This window comes from Maniola jurtina, chromosome 23 (assembly GCF_905333055.1).
Source record: "Maniola jurtina chromosome 23, ilManJurt1.1, whole genome shotgun sequence".
NCBI lineage: Eukaryota > Metazoa > Arthropoda > Insecta > Lepidoptera > Nymphalidae > Maniola > Maniola jurtina.
In genome coordinates, this window is record NC_060051.1 from 3,003,371 (window position 1) to 3,023,819 (window position 20,449).

A 20,449-nucleotide genomic window follows, 5' to 3' on the forward strand; every position below is an offset into this window, starting at 1 on the left:
TTATGTGTTCATGACCACATTTATTTATTTTTTGTTATGTAACCAAAAATTCACGGTTTTCGGATTTTTCCCTTTACTTGTGCTTTAAGACCTACCTACCTGCCTGCCAAATTTCACGATTCTAGGTCAACGGGAAGTATACCCTATAAGTTTTCTTGACAGACACGACAGACAGCAAAGTGATAAGGGTTCCGTTTTTCCTTTTGATCTACGGAACCCTAAAAAAAGTGTAAAAGGAAATGTCTTACGCGTGTGTGAATGCTGCGGAGGGTCGTGTGCTGGCGAGGCGGCAAACAGCAGCTCTGCCTCGGGAAACAACTCCGAGGCGGACGGGGAGTCCACGCCGAGGTCCTCGCACTCCTCGGATAGAGATTTCTGGAAATAGCCACTACCCTGAGGCCAAGGTCTCCAATTCAATATGGTTTCCTTATGTATTAGCTACAGACATAATGCCTGAGTAGGTTCCTACGGTAGTATAGCGGTGCGGGACAGGTGTGATGACATGACGCAAGATCTCAGGTTGAAATTTATAGATAGATAATTGGCTTCGCTTAGACTTAAGTTTCAGTTAAAACGAGACAGATTTATGCCAGCGGTATAACGCTGTCTCGTTTTAACAGTGACTTAAGTCTGAGCAAAGTCAAAGTGCGCTCTATAGATCTCAACCTCCGAGATTCGTCAACTTGTGACGTCAATCTCCCGCACCGTACCACTATCGCAGGGGCTTCCTCAGTTGTGCTAAGCCTATAATATAAAGTACGTAATACAGGTCTTATGTATGAAACTTCTGAACTATTGTAAAGGAGCAATGCCCACAAACGGAGAGGAACGACGTTGAAACACAGCATCTATTTCTTTTCAAGCTCAGCCTATTTCCTTTCACAAGGCTAAAATTATAATAATGAAAATGAGAGCCTGGTGGGAGGCTTCGGCCGTGGCTAGTTACCCTACCGGCAAAGCCGTGCCACCAAGCCATTCAGCGTTCCGGTACGATGCCGTGTGGAAACCAAAGGAGTATGGATTTAATCAAAACTGTCATTCCCCTTCCAGGTTAGCCCGCTTCCATCTTAGACTGCATCATAACTTACCACCAGGTCAGATTGCAGTCAAGGGCTTGCATCTGAATAAAAAAAAACCGGCCAAGTGCGAGTCAGACTCGCGCACTGAGGGTCCCGTACTCGGGTATTTTTTCCAACATTTTGCACAATAAACCAAAAACTATTTTACATAAAAATAAATAAATATCTGTTTTAGAATTTACAGATATGATACCCCACTTGGTATAGTTATCTTACTTTGAAAATTGAAACACATTTAAATTTTTTTAAAATGATGTAACCCCAAATTCGCAGTTTTCTGATTTATTGCTGTATTTGTGCTATAAGACTAGTGCTACCTACCTGCCAAATTTCATGATTCTAGGTCAACGGGAAGCCCGTAGGATTCTAGGAACGGGTACCCTACCCTATAGGTATCTTGACAGACAGACAGACAGACAGACAGACAGCAGACAACAAAGTGATCCTATAAGGGCTCCGTTTTTCCTTTTCAGGTACGGAATCCTAAAAAATGAGAGCGCTCAAGGGAGACCTCGTGCGTCAGGCATACATACCTGCAACCGTAGTTCATGCTCCAATATAGCGTACTTATGCCTCAGAGCTGCCGCCGATACGTGCGTTAGTCTGTGGTGACGTTGCGACGTACCATCCTTTTTCTGAACCACCTGTGTAAAGTTACTCTGTGTTATGACAAGCATTCAGTTATATTATACACGTTATATACAACTTTTTATAATGCTATAAGCTTTTAGTTGTTAAGTTTATTAATCCTGCAACCCTCAATTGAGTAATACATTCGACAATCATTATAATTATTGATCTATTATATAATAATAATAATAAAAATTGATCGATTTATAAGAGTTAAATGAAGTAAGCTAATAAAATAATCTATAAATCAAATATATTGAATCTTTAAAGAGGAGAGATTCGTTTGTTTGTAATCGAAAAATTCTCAAACTTAATGAACAAACCGATTTTAATGATTCTTTCACCATTCGAAAGCTACTTTATCTAAAAGTAACATATGCTTATTGCTTATTATGTATTTATTTCAAATTCAACCCGAGCAAAGCCGGGCAGATCAGCTAATATTATGAAAGCTCGCGTTTCCTACGATAACAGATTATTATTGGATTCATAATGTATTGGTACTATTCTGATTGCGAGTGCATTACGCAATTACTCCCTCCATCTTTACTCTTATGTTATTTTCTAAAAGCGTTTCTTTTACACGAAGCTTTTATAGGTTTAATATTTTTAATTACGCTAAAATGATTTTTAGTCTTTTTATTTATATGAAAAACACAATACAAGCGACCGATAACTTAAATGAAATCAGATAGTAACTACATATTTAATCATTGTTATGTTTTAAGCTAGGTTTTATTGGAGTTAATACAACATCAAAGAAGAGAAACAGCATGAGTATAAAAAATACGATTTGCCTATTGAAAACTACAATACAATCAAGTCCCACTATATATGTGGACTAGGGGAGAAAATATATGTAAACAGCACATTTGGAGGTATGTATATGACTGAAAATATAAGATCTAACAAAATATCGTCTTTAGAATGAAGATGAATAACATGCACCATGATACAGATCGTACTTGACTATGAAATTACCGAGGAGACATTGCCACATGCAAAAATCAAAGTAGTTTTAATATCAAAGGACAAAATCTAAATGTATGACGGTAGAAAATTTCAAAATAAGCGTTTATGAGAACGTTCAGTTCAAACATCCTTCTCAGAACATAGACAATTAAAGATAAAAATCAAAAATACAAAGACTATTTGGGAAGACATTGAGACAAAAGAATATGGTTTTTCCTCGTTACGTGTACAGAATGCCAAACTATAGAAGCGACAATTCTTTGAACTTTACATTAAAAATTAATCATTAAAAAGTGTCAGTAGTTTTATTTGATAAATACGCCAACAACACTGTCTTTTATTAATATTGTGGCTAATTCTCTTGTACACAATGTGTAAACTAAACTAGACAGGCCTAAATCTAGTGCTATCCTTTTTCGTAGGTAGGGTATGAAAAGGATAGCAATATATAGTTAGATCTGTCATTTTATTATAGTTTAGCGACTGTGTAAAACAGAATTAGCCGCATTGTAAAACAATAAGCAAGCTAAAAGCATGACGCCAGTAATAGTTTTTTTAGTAAGAACTCCCATATATTTAGACTGGAAACTTATGGTTAATGTAACGTAAGAAATTATGCAAGCATGTCGCATCTATATTTTAAGGTAAACTAACACGGAACGAAAGAAAAGCGCTTAAAAGAAATCGAGGCGTGCATGTCTACTAAGAGGCGTTCTAATCGGAGGGATCGGCGTCAGGACTACGATATCACCTGGTGGTACACCTTATCGTCGCAGTCTGACGCGTCAATATCGTATGCGCAACGGGACGAATCGTCGTGCGAATCGATGTACGACTTTTTCGACTCAACGTCGAACATCTTATCAAATATCCTTTGCGCCTCCATATCGGGACTGTATCGATCGGGGATCGCTTCCTGAAGTTTCAAAATGTGCGTCAAAATACGATTCATCTACTAACTTTTCGGCATAATTTCATGTAGTTATTGCGCAGACCTAGTTTATTGACAAACACCATAATGTTATAATATACAAAAAAGATTATCAATATAGAAGTTCCCGGCTGTACTTACGTGGTAAGTCGATGTAAGCCCGACTAGTTTCGAACCCATCCGAGGTCCTTTTTCACAGGGTAAACCAGGTCTAGTAGTGACGGGAAAGTCTATGTTGATAATGGAAATCACTCACGATAGTTTAAATGCTAAAATACAAAAAGATACTTACAAGCACAGTTCTGTCCATGTTGTCGGTCCGAACAGTTTCTTCGTAGGTGTAGTCGTGCGGGTCAGCCGAGGATGGTAGATTCCACGGTTCGGAGCCTTCGGGGCTGGAGTCTCGCTCGGGTTTTACATCCTGCGACTCTCGGTCGGTCCACGGGGAACTGTTCGCCCTCGTCTCTATCAGCTCGGGAGGCGTAGGCGCTGGTGCTGGAGAAGCCGTGCTATCCGGCGGCTGGACTGCCGTCGCAGTCGTCAAGTTAAAAGCTTGAAGATTGTGCAAGGCCGCTGTCGGCAAACGGACGTGGCGAACTCCGGGCCGCGTCAACACTGGCTTGAGACCCGCCGGTCCGATCAGACGTTGTAACAGAAGCGCGTTCGTAGCACCACCCTCGCCGCCACCGACTGTTAGCAATTTCGGCCCACGGTTCGTCACTATAGCAATTTGTTGGCCGCCTTTGACCATCGACACGGGCAAGATGTAATTGGCCGGCATCAAGACTGCCGTGGCAGGCTTCCCGGCCGTTCCTCTCGCGACGGTTATCGTTTGACCGTCGGCGACTATAACGTTCCGCTGCGGCTGCGGTCTCTGCGGTTGGGCGACGGGGGAGGTCTCGTTCTCGAAGGTCAGTTTTCTGACGACTTTGCGTGGACTGTCCTGGGGCGAATGGCTGTCGAGGCAGCTCTCGTTGCAGTCGCCCTGGGAGGTACCGCAGCTGCTGTCCTCGGAACCCATGGTGCGGCACGTGTCTTCGCCGTGCACCGGGCTCATGTCCCGAGCGCCGGGACGCCTAGAACCGCTGGAGCTCTTTTTACGTTTCGAGGACCCTGATGGATTTGTTGGAGGATTGGATCGCCTTCGCGGCGCTGGTTTATCTTTATCAGGCGAGTTTTCCACTTGCTCTTTATATTCCGCTAGTATATAAAGTATTCGTTGAGTAGTCTGTTCGTCTTCGAGTGGTTTTTGAGTGGGTTTTGGAGGCAATGTATTTATTTTCAATGAGCTTGGCGGATTCGAAGATGATTTTGGTCTCGATTTGGATTTGGAACCGACTTTCGCCGGTTTCGGTTGGCTCGGCTGCGCTGACGCTTCATTTAATGTCGATTCACTAGTGACAGTATGAGGAATTTGTACGTGCGATGAAGAGGAAGGTGAATCTATGATCCCAGAGGAATCGGGTGATCGAACAAAAGTTGACGTAGTCGGTGTCGTAGCAACTGTTTTCCTGTTGATATATGCTACGTTTAATGATTGGTTGGATCCGATCGAGTACAGCACTTGTTGTGTAGACTCAGTCACCGTTGACGTCACGGATGTGCCTTCGTTTGTTTCCGTCGTCGGAGTCAGCAGTTTAGTAAAGGTGTTATTTGTATTTGAGTTGGGTTGAACGGTACTTCTTTCCTTCACTTGCTCCAATACCATATCGAATTCTCGCAGCTGTTCGAGTGTTGATGAACTCATTTGAGGTTCGGAAGTCGATTGGCCATCTGCAGTTTTTGTAACTTGTCTGTTTGCCTGAGCTTGTGGCAGTCGAATAGTATGTTGGCCGAGCGGCGGTGCTGCGGTTAGAACCAATTGCTGATACACATGTTGATTGGCACCGCCGATGACATTGCGCTGTATTTGAAAGAAAGATGGTCGTACCACCCTGGCGCCGGATACCATTTGAGGAGTTTTACTCAGCATCGGCAATTTTATTCGCATTTGCGTTAAGACAGGTTGATGTTGAGCTGGTGTGTTTGTGTGCGCACTCTCGTTAGACATTCCCGTGTGGTTATTAGTGTCATCATGCGTACTTTCAGCGTTTGGCGTGCTTTGATTCTGCGGCACAATTTTTATGATTGGCGAGTCTAGTTCGTTTTGATTGACGAACTTAACATCGCCTTTTTGTTTTTGGTTGGCCTCGTCTATGAGTTCCGTGCTAGGCACCGTTATCAAGTTGATTGTCTGACCACCTCCTATATTGACGGGTATTTGCCGTGTGTAAATGACACCCCCGTGCATAGTTTGTATGTTCATTGGGGCAATGGTCTGCTTTATTTGCTGCACTAAGTTTGGCTGTGATGGTTGCGAATGAACAGGCTGAGACGGTGATTTTCTCAGTAACAACGGTGGGCTGTTTAATTGTCCAATATGATCTAGGTTGACCGAATTATCATTGGGCTGACATTCAGAGCTTTCGGAATTAGAATTGATGGATGACAGATTAGAATTGTTCGCATTTATGTCGTTTCCCTTTTGATTACCATCCTGAAATACCTGTTTTCCAAAAGCTTGACCAAATTTTGGTAAGCTAGTAGACTTTTCTACAGATTTGTTGGAAGAATTTTGTATAAACTTTGCATAGTTTTCTTCATACACAGATCGGGATTTTATTTCATGCTGTGCATTAGTTGATTCTTTATTAGTGGTTGTGTTACTATTGGTGTTAGACGAGGGACTGGCACTTGTATTATCTTGACATTCTGCTGCTTTTTGGTTGGCTTGAATATTTGGAGATTCAATTGGTTGTAATCTCAAAACCATACTTCTTTGATGTGGGGCATTTAAATGGATAGATTTTCCATCTGCAGATTTACAAACGAATTGTACCATTTTTTGTTCATTAGATCCTTGGACATTAGTAAGATTCGTCAAAAGGTTCACTCTTTTTAGTAACTGGTTATTCTTTTGGTTCCCGGTGTTAACAATATGAAGAAGCTGATTACTACCCTGTTGGATTCCTGTGTCAACTAAAGACAGTCCACTGTAAGAATTTGTATGCTGTCCTGAATTCGCATTGGACGTTGAATTAGTGCTTGCTCCTTTGTTTTGTACTATATGTAGCACAGGTGTATTAGAGTTGTTAATTACGGAATTCTGAGAGTTATCTACTAGGGTGATTTGGTTGCCATTTGTATTTTTGCCTTGTACAATATGTAAAACCTGTGAAGTTACAGAGGAGCTCGTATTTGTTTGATTGTTTTCATGAACATTGGTCTGGTTTAGTGGTGGAGGCAAAATTTGTGCAAGTGCTTGTTGCAATGTCATCGCATTTACAGGGGCCTTTGAATAGTTATTTGCGGGCGAAGCAGTAGACGCAGCAGGTCCCTCTTGACAATTTTTTTGAGATAAAATGTTTACTAAAGGATGGGCTCTTGTATTCATGATTGTATCTGGTGTAGTTGTTATACCAGCAGCGTTCATTGCATGAGCAATTTGGTCAGTTTTTTCAGGTGAACCATTTTGTCGTTTCTCTTGTGGTGAGAAGTCGGTCTCATTATTTTCTAACGATTCATAAGAAACATCCGTATTTGACTGCGGTTCTAGTATACTGTTGTCGTTTGAATCAAATGAATAGTCAACGTTGTTTATATGTTTGTTTACAAGTGATTGTAAATCATCGCTATCGTTGTAATCGATTGGCTCTTCTTTTAGTGGTGACAATTCTATCGTGATTTCTGTTTTAACTATTGACGTCATTTCAGTCTCGACTGGAATGTCTTCATGATGACTATTGGTCATTTTTGAAGATTCTTGTGACTCCATATGTCGATCATATTCTTGGACTAACGGTAAGCTGAGATCTGCAGTAGTTAACTCCGTATATTCAGTCTTGATGGGAGACTGTGAGTCATCGTGGGGGCTATTTTCAATTGAACACTGCGGGCTGGCATCCGTCACCTGAGTAACGCGGGGATCACACGTCACCGGGTTTTGCGCTGCCGCACTTACAGGTAACTGGCCCACCTGGACAACTTGTACTATTGTTTCAACCGGAGCCGGTTCGATGAAATCTGAATTTAAGAGATCAGACGGAAACCCACTTTTAAGAAATATGCTATTATTATATGAATTCTTATATTTGCTCTTCATGGTGTCCATAAGCCAATGGTAGTTTAATTCCGCTGTTGTCTTCTTGAAAAATGAACGTACTTTATCTCTCAGTTGAATGTAGGAGATAGAACGTTTGAGAATTTCTATCTGATGTTTATGAGACATCCGTAGCATTTGATTTTTACCCCAATGTTCGCAATGCTTCGACGTTAAAAACGGCTGAGATTGTTTTACGTCCGACAGAGTCGCAGCCGAAATTTTTGAAATACTATTTCCATCTTCCGATGTTTGTATGACTCTGTCGGACCCCTCACCAAAACCCATATTAAAATTAGTTTCATTAATATCATAGCTAATGTATTGCTGCTCGTTACATTGAGATATTTCTTGTGCAAGAGTTTGCTGCGAAGGATCGAAAGGAACTTTATTATCAGACTGCTCTTCTGAGAAAAGAATATTTTCAAAGTCTGTATTATCTGACACGTTCATATTAGTCTCTTTGATAGGCCAGCCGTTCAATATATTAGGAATGTCAAAATCTTCTTTATGAAATGGTCGTGAATATGAAAATTTTATAGAAGTCCAATAATCTAAAAGGCGCTTATACTCTTTACTATATCCAGACTCTAGTACAGTTGCTACGGAAAATTTTGGGTAGTCAATATTTTTTCCTTTTCTATATCGTTTTGCCTGAAACTTACTATCATAACAACTGAGTTTCCGTTTTAAATTTTTTCTATTTGTCTTATCGCCTGTAGTAATGAAATCATTATTTTCAAACCTTTGTCTTGAATACGTTAATTTTGGTAATACCACATTTAAATTTTCAACCGTTTGTACGTCTTCCAAGACATCGTATTCACTACATTCTTCAAAAACATTGCTCTTCAAACTTTCTATGACATTAATTGTTTTACTATCACAAACATTGCTGCAATTCATGCCGTCAGTTAACGAAGTTCTGTTTACTACGGGGAACACATAACAGGTCCCGACCACTGGATCTTCGTATATAGAACCCTTTAATATGATATTAGAATCACCTTTATATACGAGCATAACTTCATCAGTTTTACTTTCATTGCACTCCTTTTCTAAATTGATCTCGTCATTTACATAAATACATTCAGAGTTTTCATTAATATCTTGATCCGTCTGAAATACACTGTCACTATATCTGATATCATTATCTATTATTTTCTCTTTAACAGAAACCAGATTTTCGGTATGTGTAGGTTTTTTCTCTATTCCTGTAATTTCATTTATATTGTTTATGTCATGTGGCGTGAATTCATTGGATTGATAAACGATGCCATCTCTGTCAGTTTCATTTTTCTGAACTCCAATATCATTGCCACAAACTTTGGCATGTGTTGTAAGTTGAAGGACATCCAACACAACACTACAGTTGAAATTATGTTTTAGTTTAGAAAGCTTATTGGTGGTTTCTCCACTACTAACGCATTCACTTTCTTTTGAAACACAACTTTTAAATATATCTTCATTATGGTCACGTAAGCTAAGATTTGAATTTACAGAGGAATTTATTACGTCCTTTTCCATGGTTATTGGAGAATTTAAGTCACAAGACGTTGACGTACTTTCTACATGTACTTCTACTTGTAGTTCGTATTTCATATGAGGGTTTAAAGACTTTCTGTCAACTTCAACATATTTGTTATTTTCTTTCTGTTCAATTATATCTAATATTCTATCTTGTGATTCTTCCGTCAAGCAAATTACATCACGTTTAGATTGATCATCAACTTGTAAACGTTCTTGACTGTTGAATATTGGTTGCAATAATGGCAAGGCTTCAGTTAAAATTGATTTATTTTCTAAATAACATTTATCGCTTGTAGCGGACACTATTTTTTCTTTAACAGTAGCATCAGATACTACATTGTCTTCGATCTCTTTCAATTTATAAATTGTTTCATGGCTAACCGTTTCTGGCTTTATTTCATTGTCGATTACATCGGAGTTCGTGTCTTTCTTTATGATATTATCGATTTTAACGCCAGTGTCTAATTTATTTTTTGGCTCAAGACTAACTGTCTCATCTCTTACAATGTTAAAGTTCTTCTCCTCTTTTATGATTCCGCCATTAATGTTTAATTTATTCTCTGGGCATATTATTGGTACATGCAATTTGTTGTCATCATATGTATAGCTTTCTTTAATTTTACAATCATCTATATCCATATCTACGGAGGTGTCTGAAGACCATTTTTCATTTTCTTTGCCACTACAAATATTAGTAGCTAAAATTTCGGCATCAACAACGCTGTTTTCCGCCAGTTTTGATGTTTTAGAGTCAATTTTATGCTGTGATGTACTCCATTCATCCATGTGTGTATTATTATCTCTTATTTCAGAATTATTTACCAGCATCTCTTCTGATACTTTCAAAGAACTGATAAGCTTATTTTTATCTTCCATTTTAATTTGGCTTTCTTTCACTTTATAGTCATTTAAAAGCGTATATTCGCAGGTGTTCGAAGACTCTTTATCATTTCTTTTGCCACTGCAAGTATCAATATCTGAAATTTTGGCGTCAACGACTTTATTTTCATCTATTGTTATTGCGTTCGTATTGTACTTAAACTTGTCCATTAATTTAGTATCCTGTGCAAAATTTGTACCATTTTTCAAGTTAACGTACTGGTCTACAAAATAAATTTCACTTTGTTTTACTTCATTATCAATAAGTGATTTATCCTCGAATTCAGTTCTACAGTTTGAATAAGATAATTTTGTTAATTGATTTGCTGTTGGTATATTTGTAACAATCAAATCTTCTTTCTTGTTTTCTTGGGTTTCAGTGTTAGCTTTACATTTTAAATATACTGTATCATTTTGAACTTCGTCAAGTTTTATTTGTTGTTGTACTTGTGTAGTATCATCGGTTGTTATCATCTCTGAACTGTTTTTACCATCGGAGTCGTAAATATTGTCTGTTTTTATATTAGAATTAAATACGTCACCATGTTCAGTCTGTTTCAATGCGTCATGGGTCTCGAGATCTGGTGTAAGCTTATTTAAAGAAAGTAAATCTAAATGAGCTTTGTCCGAAAGCGTTAATAATGAACAAGGTTTTGCATTGTCATAACACTCATCACTATCACCAGTGAAATTTTTTGCAAAACTAGGCTCGCCCAAAATAGAAGATATTCCAGTATTTTCTTTAGTGACCATAGTGATTGCTCCATCTTCGGGTGTTTTAGTTTCAATCTCAAGGCTATAATTAGGTTCTCTCGAAGTTGCATTGACATCGTAGACATCTGATTCTGATTGTAAAGCAGGTCGTGTTTCTGTTAATTTTGTGATTTTTTCCGTAATTGAACAATCTGTATCATCCAAGTCATGTGCATTACATTCTTTAGTTCCTTTAACTTGGTCGTGAACTTTCTCTTTCTCAACCAATTTCAATGCGTGATCTATTCCTAATTTTATTTCGGGTTTTGTTGGTTCTCTCGAAGTTGCATTTACATCGTAGATATCTGATTCTGATTGTAAAGCAGGTTCTTTTTCTGTTAATTTTGTGATTTCTGTATTATTCAAGTCATGTGGATTACATTCTTTAGTTTCATTAACTTCGTCGTGAACATTCTCTTTCTCAATCAATTTTAATGCGTGATCTATTCCTAATTTTACTTCGGGGTTTATTTTTAAGTCATCACTATGACCAGTGATATTTTTTATAAAACTAGGTTCGCCCAATATTAAAGGTGTTCCAGTATTTTCTTTAGAGACCATAGTGATTGCTTCATCTTTGGCTGTTTTAATTTCAATCTCTAGGCTATGATTAGGTCCTGTCGAAGTTGCATTTATATCGTAGGATTGTAAAGCAGGCCCTGTTTCTGTAATTTTTGTGATTAGTGCCGAAATTGAACATTCTGTATTATCCAAGTGATGTACATTAAATTCTTTAGTTTTATTAACTTCATCGTAAATTTTTTGTTCATTTTTTGATACGTTTGCTATATCTGTTCTCGTTTCATATGCTTGCGTTACCGTATTATGTAAGAAATCGTGTTCATCTTTTGTTTGGGGTGAACTTTCAGTATTTTTATAACAGTCATTTTCTTTGACTTCCGAGACCATCATAAGGTCATTTTCAAACATTTTTCCTGTAGTTTCCAATTCAATTTTTGACTGTGACAGGGGTTGAGCATTTGTTATAATCAAGCAAGGTTTAATATTGTTTTTGTCATCGATATCACACGTAGCGTGAATGATGATACCATCATTTAACGGAGTTATGGGTACTAAATCGTTATTTTGTTGATTTGTACTAATATCGATATTTTTTGTGCTATCTTCTTCTATATAACTAGTTTTTTCATTAATTCCAATATGTCTTGAATCTTCTGATATACGCAAAGAGCATGTTTCTATTAGTTTTAAAGATCCTATGCCTTCCGATACAGGTTTATCACTTCCTACATTACATTCATCCCGTACATTGCTTACTTTTAAATCCATAGCACTTCTTGAACTATTTTCAAAGGCTTTATTTAAACAAAAATCTTCGTTCAAAGTTGATGGGGTTTGTATTATATGCTTGGATTTACGGGCGATATCTTCATTTTCACAGTTAACTTGAAAACTTTTCATTGCTATCCGCAATAAGGAAGCAACTTGTTGAACCTGCACGTTGTTTTGTAGGTCATCTTTTACTTCACTTGGTTGATTTCTGGATTCTTTCATTTCACTATCAATATCACTTTGCTTTTCGTGCGTTAAAGAACAATGTGATATTGTAACATTTTCAGAGATATGCATCATCGAGTTATTAATTTCTGTGTTGTTACTATTTTGCATTGATCTGCACCCATATTCATAATCTAAATTATTTTCAATTTTGCAATGTTTATTTTGTTGTCTCATTTCTATCGTGTCATAAGCTTTTCTTTTTAAAGGTGAAGAATTCATAGTTTTTACATATTTTGATGTTAAATTTTTACTCATAAGTCTTTCCAATATATTGAAATCGCTCGAAAATAAATTGATGACAAGTTTGACAAGACTAGGCACTTGAAATCTTTCACCCATTGATAAACTAGACTCGTGGTCGCTGTCACAATCTGTTAAACTATCTTCATCTTTTTCATATACCTCGAATCTTTCTAACAACACTTGGTCATTATTATCAAAACTGTTATATTTATTTAAGAACGGTTTGGTCATGCCCCAATCAGCATCACATATTTTAGTGGATAATCCGTATAAAACATCAGAATCTTTTATACGATTTTCGGTTAGGATTAAAGGAGTTTCAAAGTTGTCAATCAGTGATGGCGACATTGGAGCAGAGGATTCTTCATTATGTGTTGATGATGAAAGATCAACAATAGTAACAGTATTATCTAAATCATTTAAAATTGATTCAGAGTTACTTCGTTTTAATGTTGTTTCAGTTATCTCATCTCGTAAGCATAAAACGTCATCTAGTGCATCTTCAATGCCTTTATTATAAGTACATAAGTCTTTTTTCTTTTCAATAACTTTTGAAGTGTCGTCGCATCTTATTAAACTGACAAAACATTTTTGTTTTTTAATCCTCAATTTTTCAACGAGGTCGTCACATTTCTTTAACTTTAAAATTAATTGTTTCGTATTATTTTCTATGTGCCGAACTGATATATCTTCTTTATCCTCTGTCATATTACCTTCTATTGTATTATCTTCTGTCACATTATCATCTTCAATATTTATGATTTCATTTGTAATATTAATCCTTTCTTTTTGAAGGTCAGTGCTTTCACTAACTGTTTCAATAGTTTTATGACTGTCACTAATTATATTTAGCGTTTCTAATTGAATATCAGAGGTAATATTAACTTCAATATTTTTCTTTATTTCATTAAATACAGTTAGCGATTCTATTTGAATGTCATTGGCATTTTTAATTTCTCCCACATTTTTCGTGATTCCTTTTGTTATATTAGGCGTAACTTCTTGGATCTTATCGTTGGTAAGTTCTACACCAAGATCTTTTAGTAGTAAATTTTTTAGCTCGTGAACTTTATCACTACAAAGAGTCGTGTTATTATTTGTATTTGAATTTGTCGTCGAAGATATTACTGAGATACTATCATTTGACGAATCATCTATTTCTATATAATCTGCAACAGTTTCTTTAGAAGTTGATACTAGTTTTTCAGTTGGCATATTAATTTTATCTGGCTCATTTGAGTTAATATTTGCTTGACCTATTGGAACAGCTTCTTGCAGAGCATCACATCTTTCTAAAAGCACAAAAGACTTCTGAGCTAACTTTTTTTGATGTTTCACATGTACACTTGGATCCATTGATGTAATGTTGAAAGTACCAAATTCTGTCTTAAAGTTTCGAGGGCTGGTATCTTCTTCATCGTCGCTAATTAAGTTGATAGTTTCTGTTGATGTTGGAAAAAATATGTCCTTGACTTCAGTTCTCAAAATCGACCCGTCTTTTTTATTTTGTATAGGCACTTGTTTTATATTTAATGTGCACTTCGTGTTATTATTGATATTTTTCCACAACAAAGATTTGACGGTTGGATCATCAAATATAGAATCGATATTGACGTTTAACTTTCCAGAGATCGTTGCTTTAAAAGTATTACCATTTGGAAGTTTAATACGAACACATTTTTTTTGTGGACCATTACTTGAATTCGGTAAATCCTCATACATTATTTTAGCATCCGGTAAGTCAAAACTCTTCGATTTACATGGTCCATTTTCCAAATTTTGAGAACCTCCGTTATTGTGTACATCTTTGAACACTTTTCTGTGTTGCGAAATTTCTGGTTGAGTGTTATTAACATTTTTCATCGTACTATTGCTTTTATTTGCTCGTTCTCTTTGTATCCCTGTATTTCCATTCAGTTTATCAGTGCCAAGAATTTCCTTAACTGTTTTTGGAATGTTACTTGTAACAGTTGGTTTTAGTTGCACTGTCGATTTGATCAAATCATTATTCGCATCTTTTACACTAATATTCTGGGAAATTGGACACTGCACCTTATTTTCATGTGACCTTACGGTTTTTTCAAACAAACTAATATTCTTAGCCGCGGACAACTCATCTGGTTTTTTTATTGCACTGCTTTGAGATATTTTTTGAACATGCGTCGTATTTTCGTCACCCACCACAGAAATGTTATCTATACAGAACTCATCTGGTTTTTTAATAGTGCTTGTAATCATAGCCGGAGATATTAGCGGAGAAGCTTTTTTATCATGCGTTGTACTATCGTCACCAACCAAAGGAATATTAGATTTACAAAATCCATCCGATTTTTCAATTAAAACCGGAGATATAAGCGGCATAGCTTTTTCATCACGCATCGCATTAATGTCACTTACCAAAGAAATATTTTTATGTTTACCAAGTTCATCAGATTTTTTAATCGTACTTTTAATCATAACCGGAGGTATTAGCGGACAAGTTTTTTGATCGTGCTTCGTTTTATTGTCACCAACCATAGCAATATTATCTTTACACAATTCAGTTAATTTCTTAATTGTGCTTTTAATCCTAATCGGTTTAAGTTGTTCTTCTATATCAACACACTTTATGTGTACAGAATCTGCTAGAACTTTTTCTGTGCTGGAGTTGTTATTTGATACCGTTTTCTTTATAACTTCTTTGTAAACCTTTATTTCATTTTGTGGCGTAATTTTCGGAGTAACGTCTTTATTTTCGTGGACTGCTAGCTCTCGCTGTGTACATTTATTATTTATTTTGGTACCACCGCTAATTAGTACTTCTTTACCACTTTCACTAGATATACATTCACGGGTTAGCAATTCGGATCTACTGTTATTTTCTTTACAAATACTATTATCTCTTTTTTGACAAGACTTTTTTACTCCACCAATAGTTTGGGTTTCTACGGATTTCATTTGTATGTCATTTTCACTAGCTTTCACAATAAGTTTATCATTATGAACCAAATTTAAATTATTAGCACTTTTGATTTTCTCTTCAATATTTTCCTTGAAAATTGGTTTCTCTTTATGACTTTGATTAATTTCATTGTTTGGTTTTACAAATTCGACATTTCCTGTATAATGTGCAGCTTTGATTTTTACAGTGTAAGAATTATCTGATTTGGAATTGCTTAAATTCTTCGATATATTAGGTTCATTTATATTCCTGGTCAAACATTTCTTTTCTACAGAATTTTGTATACCATCATCTTTAAAAGTGACCGGTACGCCCCTAAGAGCTGTAAGTCTCGCAGAACTACGATTAGCTCGATCTACTTTTACAGGAAGGCTTTGTTTCTGGTACGAGTCTACTTTACTTGATATCTTTCGCCCTATTCTAATATCAAGTTTACTTTTCTTCTCATTTGTTAATATCTGTTCTTGGTTTTTGTCGTATTCCTTAGACGATTTAATTGGAGCATAAGGTAGAGCAATGGGTTTCTTTTGAGTACTATTCTTAAGGTTTTCTAATTTATTTAATATTAACAAACGTTTCCTTTTTATTCTGTCTTGGTCTATTATGACATCAGTTTTGTTGTCAAGAGGTACCGTTTTACATTTAAATGTATTTGTATCAGTGCTTTCATATACGAGATCTTTTATATCTTCTTGGACTTGACTAGCAGACTTTGTATCTAAATGAAGATCCTGAATTATTTCTGGGTGACTTTGCTTACTTAACTTTTTATAAAATGACTCAGTAACTTCAGGTATCATGTTCGAAATTGATGAATTATGTTGTACCAAATCTTCTGCTATTCTATTACTTATAACAGTCGGTGTTGAAGTCGCCATATTAGAATCTACTGCTGACAATCTACTGACGGTAGCTTTGCATTTTAATTCTTCAAAATCATCTTTATTTGACGGACAAATTGTTTCATGTACTGCATTTGATGTTTTTGATTGAATAGATTCAGTCTTTATTATGTTTAACTGCTGATAATCTTTACAAACTGGGCCAGTTTCATGTTTCTTAGAGTTGGGTGATGTTAAATTCATGGAAATGTTTGGTGTAACTTTCTGAATAACTGGCAACGTTACAGTATTTTCAATAATCACGGGGCTCAAAACGGGACCAACAAATGGCGTCGATTGCAATAAAGCTACGTTCATTGGCGCTTGATTAACAGCAACGTAAGTATTCCTGTTCAAGTCTGTTGACTGAGTTATGTGTATCATAGTAAATGGATCATAAATTAAATCAGTACTACCAATAAGCATTACATTCTGTGGTTGTGTATTTCTTTGGGGTAGAGTTAGTAATACTTGTGCAGGATTTTGACTTTTGTGAGCTTCAGGAACATCATTTATAAGCATTTTGGTATTATCCACTGTCTTTGGTGGTTTAGAATCACAACAAATATTAACAGACATTTTATTTGAATGCTGGTTTTTCGTTTTGGACGTTGTCATAAGAGGATTTTTCTTAACGTGAGAAACTTCATCTTTACACAATTTATTGTTAGGCGCAACTGCTTCCAGGATCTTATTGGAAGCATTTTTACACAATTTTCCGCTACGATATGATTTTTCAGCAAACGTTGAGCTGGTTATTAGTTCATTAGAAATTATCTGCGGCTTTAAATTGACTTCTTTGGAGTCCGAATTCTTCTGAATAATTGTTTTTGGAAGACTGTTATTTTTCAAACATAAATCTTTTTTGAGCATGGGATAATTCGTATTACAAGATTTCCTGACTGAATCAGAGCTAGATATTGAACTATAGTTAAAAGGGTTAGCAGCAGCTACCACATTTGCTTTATTAATCGGTAGATTACATTCTTTTGCATGATGGTTATTTTTTATTTTAGAAGTACTTAAATTGGGTGTACGATAGGTTTCTTCATCCGACGATAGCTCTCCAATTTCCTGGCGTAAGTCATCATCCATTAATTCTTCTAATAAATCATAGTCAGAATTGGGTATGCCTGATATAAATGGGTCGTTACTATTTTGGATTACACTTGTAAAATGCTCATTTTCGATATGTAATGGCCCCTTTTTTACGTTTTCAACGGTGCCGATTTTATTGGTAAATTGTACTTTATTCTGATTTACTTTCAAATCCGCTGAATGTGTGTGTGGTTTTAAAATAATCGAACTGTCTCTGCTCGTTGAAGCTTTAATATGAGTATTCGGAGTACAATGCTTTGCAATATCATTATTGGTGACATTGTTTGGATTTTTAGAACTGGTAATAACTGTTCTATTATTCGCGCTATTTAAGCTTTCAGAAGACCTTTTTTCAAATGAATCTTTTTTAAGTACAATATCGAGAGCATTTGGCCCTATCATACTTGGAGTTTTATGTGCCAAGATATCATTCATCACGCTTTTCCAATCTGATTCAATCTTTACTTTTTGTTTAGAACTTTTAACTCGATTCTTTTTTGGTTCAGATCCGTTATTTAATGACTTATTATTTGCAACTTTTATTACAGACGTTGGACAGGACGTTGACTTCGCTTCTTCTACTAATATTGGTTTGTTTCGAAGATCTAACACCTGCCTTTCAGAGTTAACGCAGTAGGAAGTGCTATTTATTAACATACCACTTGGTTTATTCAGAAATTCAGTCTTAACTGGCATCTTAGGTGGGTTCAGCTTATTCTGTTGCCTTAGTAACGACAGTAGATCAAGTTGATCTTTCTCAGATAGAAGTGATGTAGAATTTTTAGGTTTATTACTAGATTGTCTTATAAATTTAATATCATTTTTCCCTGGTTCTGTAAAGTCCATTATCTTTTTATCTGACGACAACATATTTGATAAAACTGGGTTATTTAAAGCATATCCACTAATATTTTCTATATTCTGCACTAGAACTTTAGTCTTTTCAACTGCACATATTTTGCTTTCGGGTTTATCAATTTTCGCTAATACAATTTCCCCTGTAGCTTGCAAGTGAGAAACTTTTTCAACATCAATATCCCTTATGTGTCGAATTTGGTCAGTCGTAACATTTACCAGAGGTTTATTTTGGATTACAGGATTATTTGCTGATTTGACCTTACTTTCATAGTGTTTATTCTTATGCATGTAACTTAGTCGTGCATAAGTGTTACCTGCGTTGTCAACTTTTTTGTTTTGAATTAATTTTTTAGTGGTAGTCTTGTCATGCGTTGGTAAGGATTTTGAATCTTGCACATTGTTGGTGGTTCCAGCATTTATAGTCACTTGTAAATTTTTTAAGAAACTATGAAATTGTTTTTGACTAGGTGTTACAGTTGTGTTAATTTGAGAAGGTAGTTGTCTTGGAAGATCTTGTGTTCTGGATGGTGGTACAGGCAGCTCAGTAGATTGTAGATATTGCTTCTTAAGGAATTCCTGAAATTGTAATTGCCCTTTTGACTCAGCTGGATGTACTTGGTCTTGCATATCATCATATTTTCTCTGTAATAGAAATTCTTGGTACTGCTTTTGACTCGGAGATTCAGAAAGCTTGTTTACAGCGTGTTTTCTTACTTGTGGTGGTTGTTTAGATTTCAAAATTTTGGGTATTCCTTTCTTTATTAATTTCTCACTGGCTGAGAGATGTGACCTATCGTTATCCATTTGACAGGATAGATTTAATGTTTTCATTTCACTAGTAACATTTCCTGCATTATTATTATTACCCATAAAAACGTTAGTAGATTTATTTTTTACAACCTTTTGTTGTTTAACTGGTATGTTTACGGACGAATGAGAAGTGTTGAGAAAATTAACAGCTTTAGAATTAATTACAGAGGAATTTATGTTCTGGGGTTTTCTATTTTTTAATAAATCATGGTCTATACTAAAATTAGGGCTTTGATTTTCGGGTGGATCCTGCCTTACTGAATTATCATTGAATACTTTATGTCGCCTATAGTCAATGAGCCTTTGTATGCTTTTCTTCACTCCTGTAACAGAACTAACAGTATCAGGTGAGTAAGAACACGGAGGAAAACCAGTTCTTTGTGAATAACTTGTCGGTGTTTCCTCAACCGATTTCAGTTCGTCCATTGAGCAAAGAGCATCCGTTAAAGCATCATTAAGAGCATTTTCATTATATTCCGAGTTAATAGATGATTTTCCTTGACTGTCGTAGTCACTATCGGTAATGCACATATTACTTTTTATATTTGAGCTAGTGTTTCCCCTTTCTATTTCACTGATATTTGGTTTTGCAATTTTCATGTCTTGTTGGCATAAAAATTGCTTTGATAAATTGCTTGAAGACTGGAAATTCTTATCTTTTATATTGATATTGGACGCATCCAATTTCTCCTTCTTTTTACGCTCCCTCTGTTCTTTTTTCTTAGCTTTTTTTTGTATCTCTTTTGTAATTATGTCAGAGATCCCAATTTGTTCGTCATGATCCTTTATATTATGGTCTATTTTTAACTTGGTTTTCCTACTTTCTTTATTTTTATGTTTACTTCTCTCCTTACTATGTGGTCTCTCTTTTTTATCACTTAATGTATCAGAAACAAGACTTAGAGGATCGACTTCCTCCTCAGTGGGTGTTTGTGGCCTTTTGTTTTTCTTTTTCTTCCTTTTCGTTATAATTATGGAGTGCTCCGAATCGCAAGAGGCTGTTTCAGTGGTATCTGAATAATATGACATTATATTGTCACAAATTATATCTTCTGGTGCTGGTTCTTCAAATTCCACCAAGTGTTCATAGCCTGTTTTTGAAAAAAATGTGTAAGCTAATAAAACATATTGACAGGTTTAATTTTTTTTCTCTAAAACTTTGTTGGTCTTATGTTAAAAACTTTT

At 35.9% G+C, this 20,449-nt stretch overlaps 1 protein-coding gene across 11 annotated transcripts in view; it reads right to left on the minus strand.

Annotated features, from left to right (window-relative positions):
- The window catches only part of LOC123877364, a 36,936-nt gene that overhangs the window by 5,318 nt on the left and 11,169 nt on the right, over window positions 1–20,449 (minus strand). For 2 of the 11 annotated variants that reach the window (XM_045924040.1, XM_045924032.1), the window contains exons 11-14: window positions 3,905–20,355; window positions 3,433–3,597; window positions 1,613–1,723; window positions 249–375 (exon numbers count right to left, since the gene is read on the minus strand). In XM_045924040.1, the coding sequence (XP_045779996.1) occupies window positions 249–375; window positions 1,613–1,723; window positions 3,433–3,597; window positions 3,905–20,355 (16,854 nt within the window). Of the gene's footprint in view, window positions 1–248; window positions 394–1,612; window positions 1,724–3,432; window positions 3,598–3,904; window positions 20,356–20,449 lie in introns of all 11 variants that reach the window. The other 9 variants (XM_045924031.1, XM_045924030.1, XM_045924041.1 and 6 more) reach the window with 7 other exon arrangements.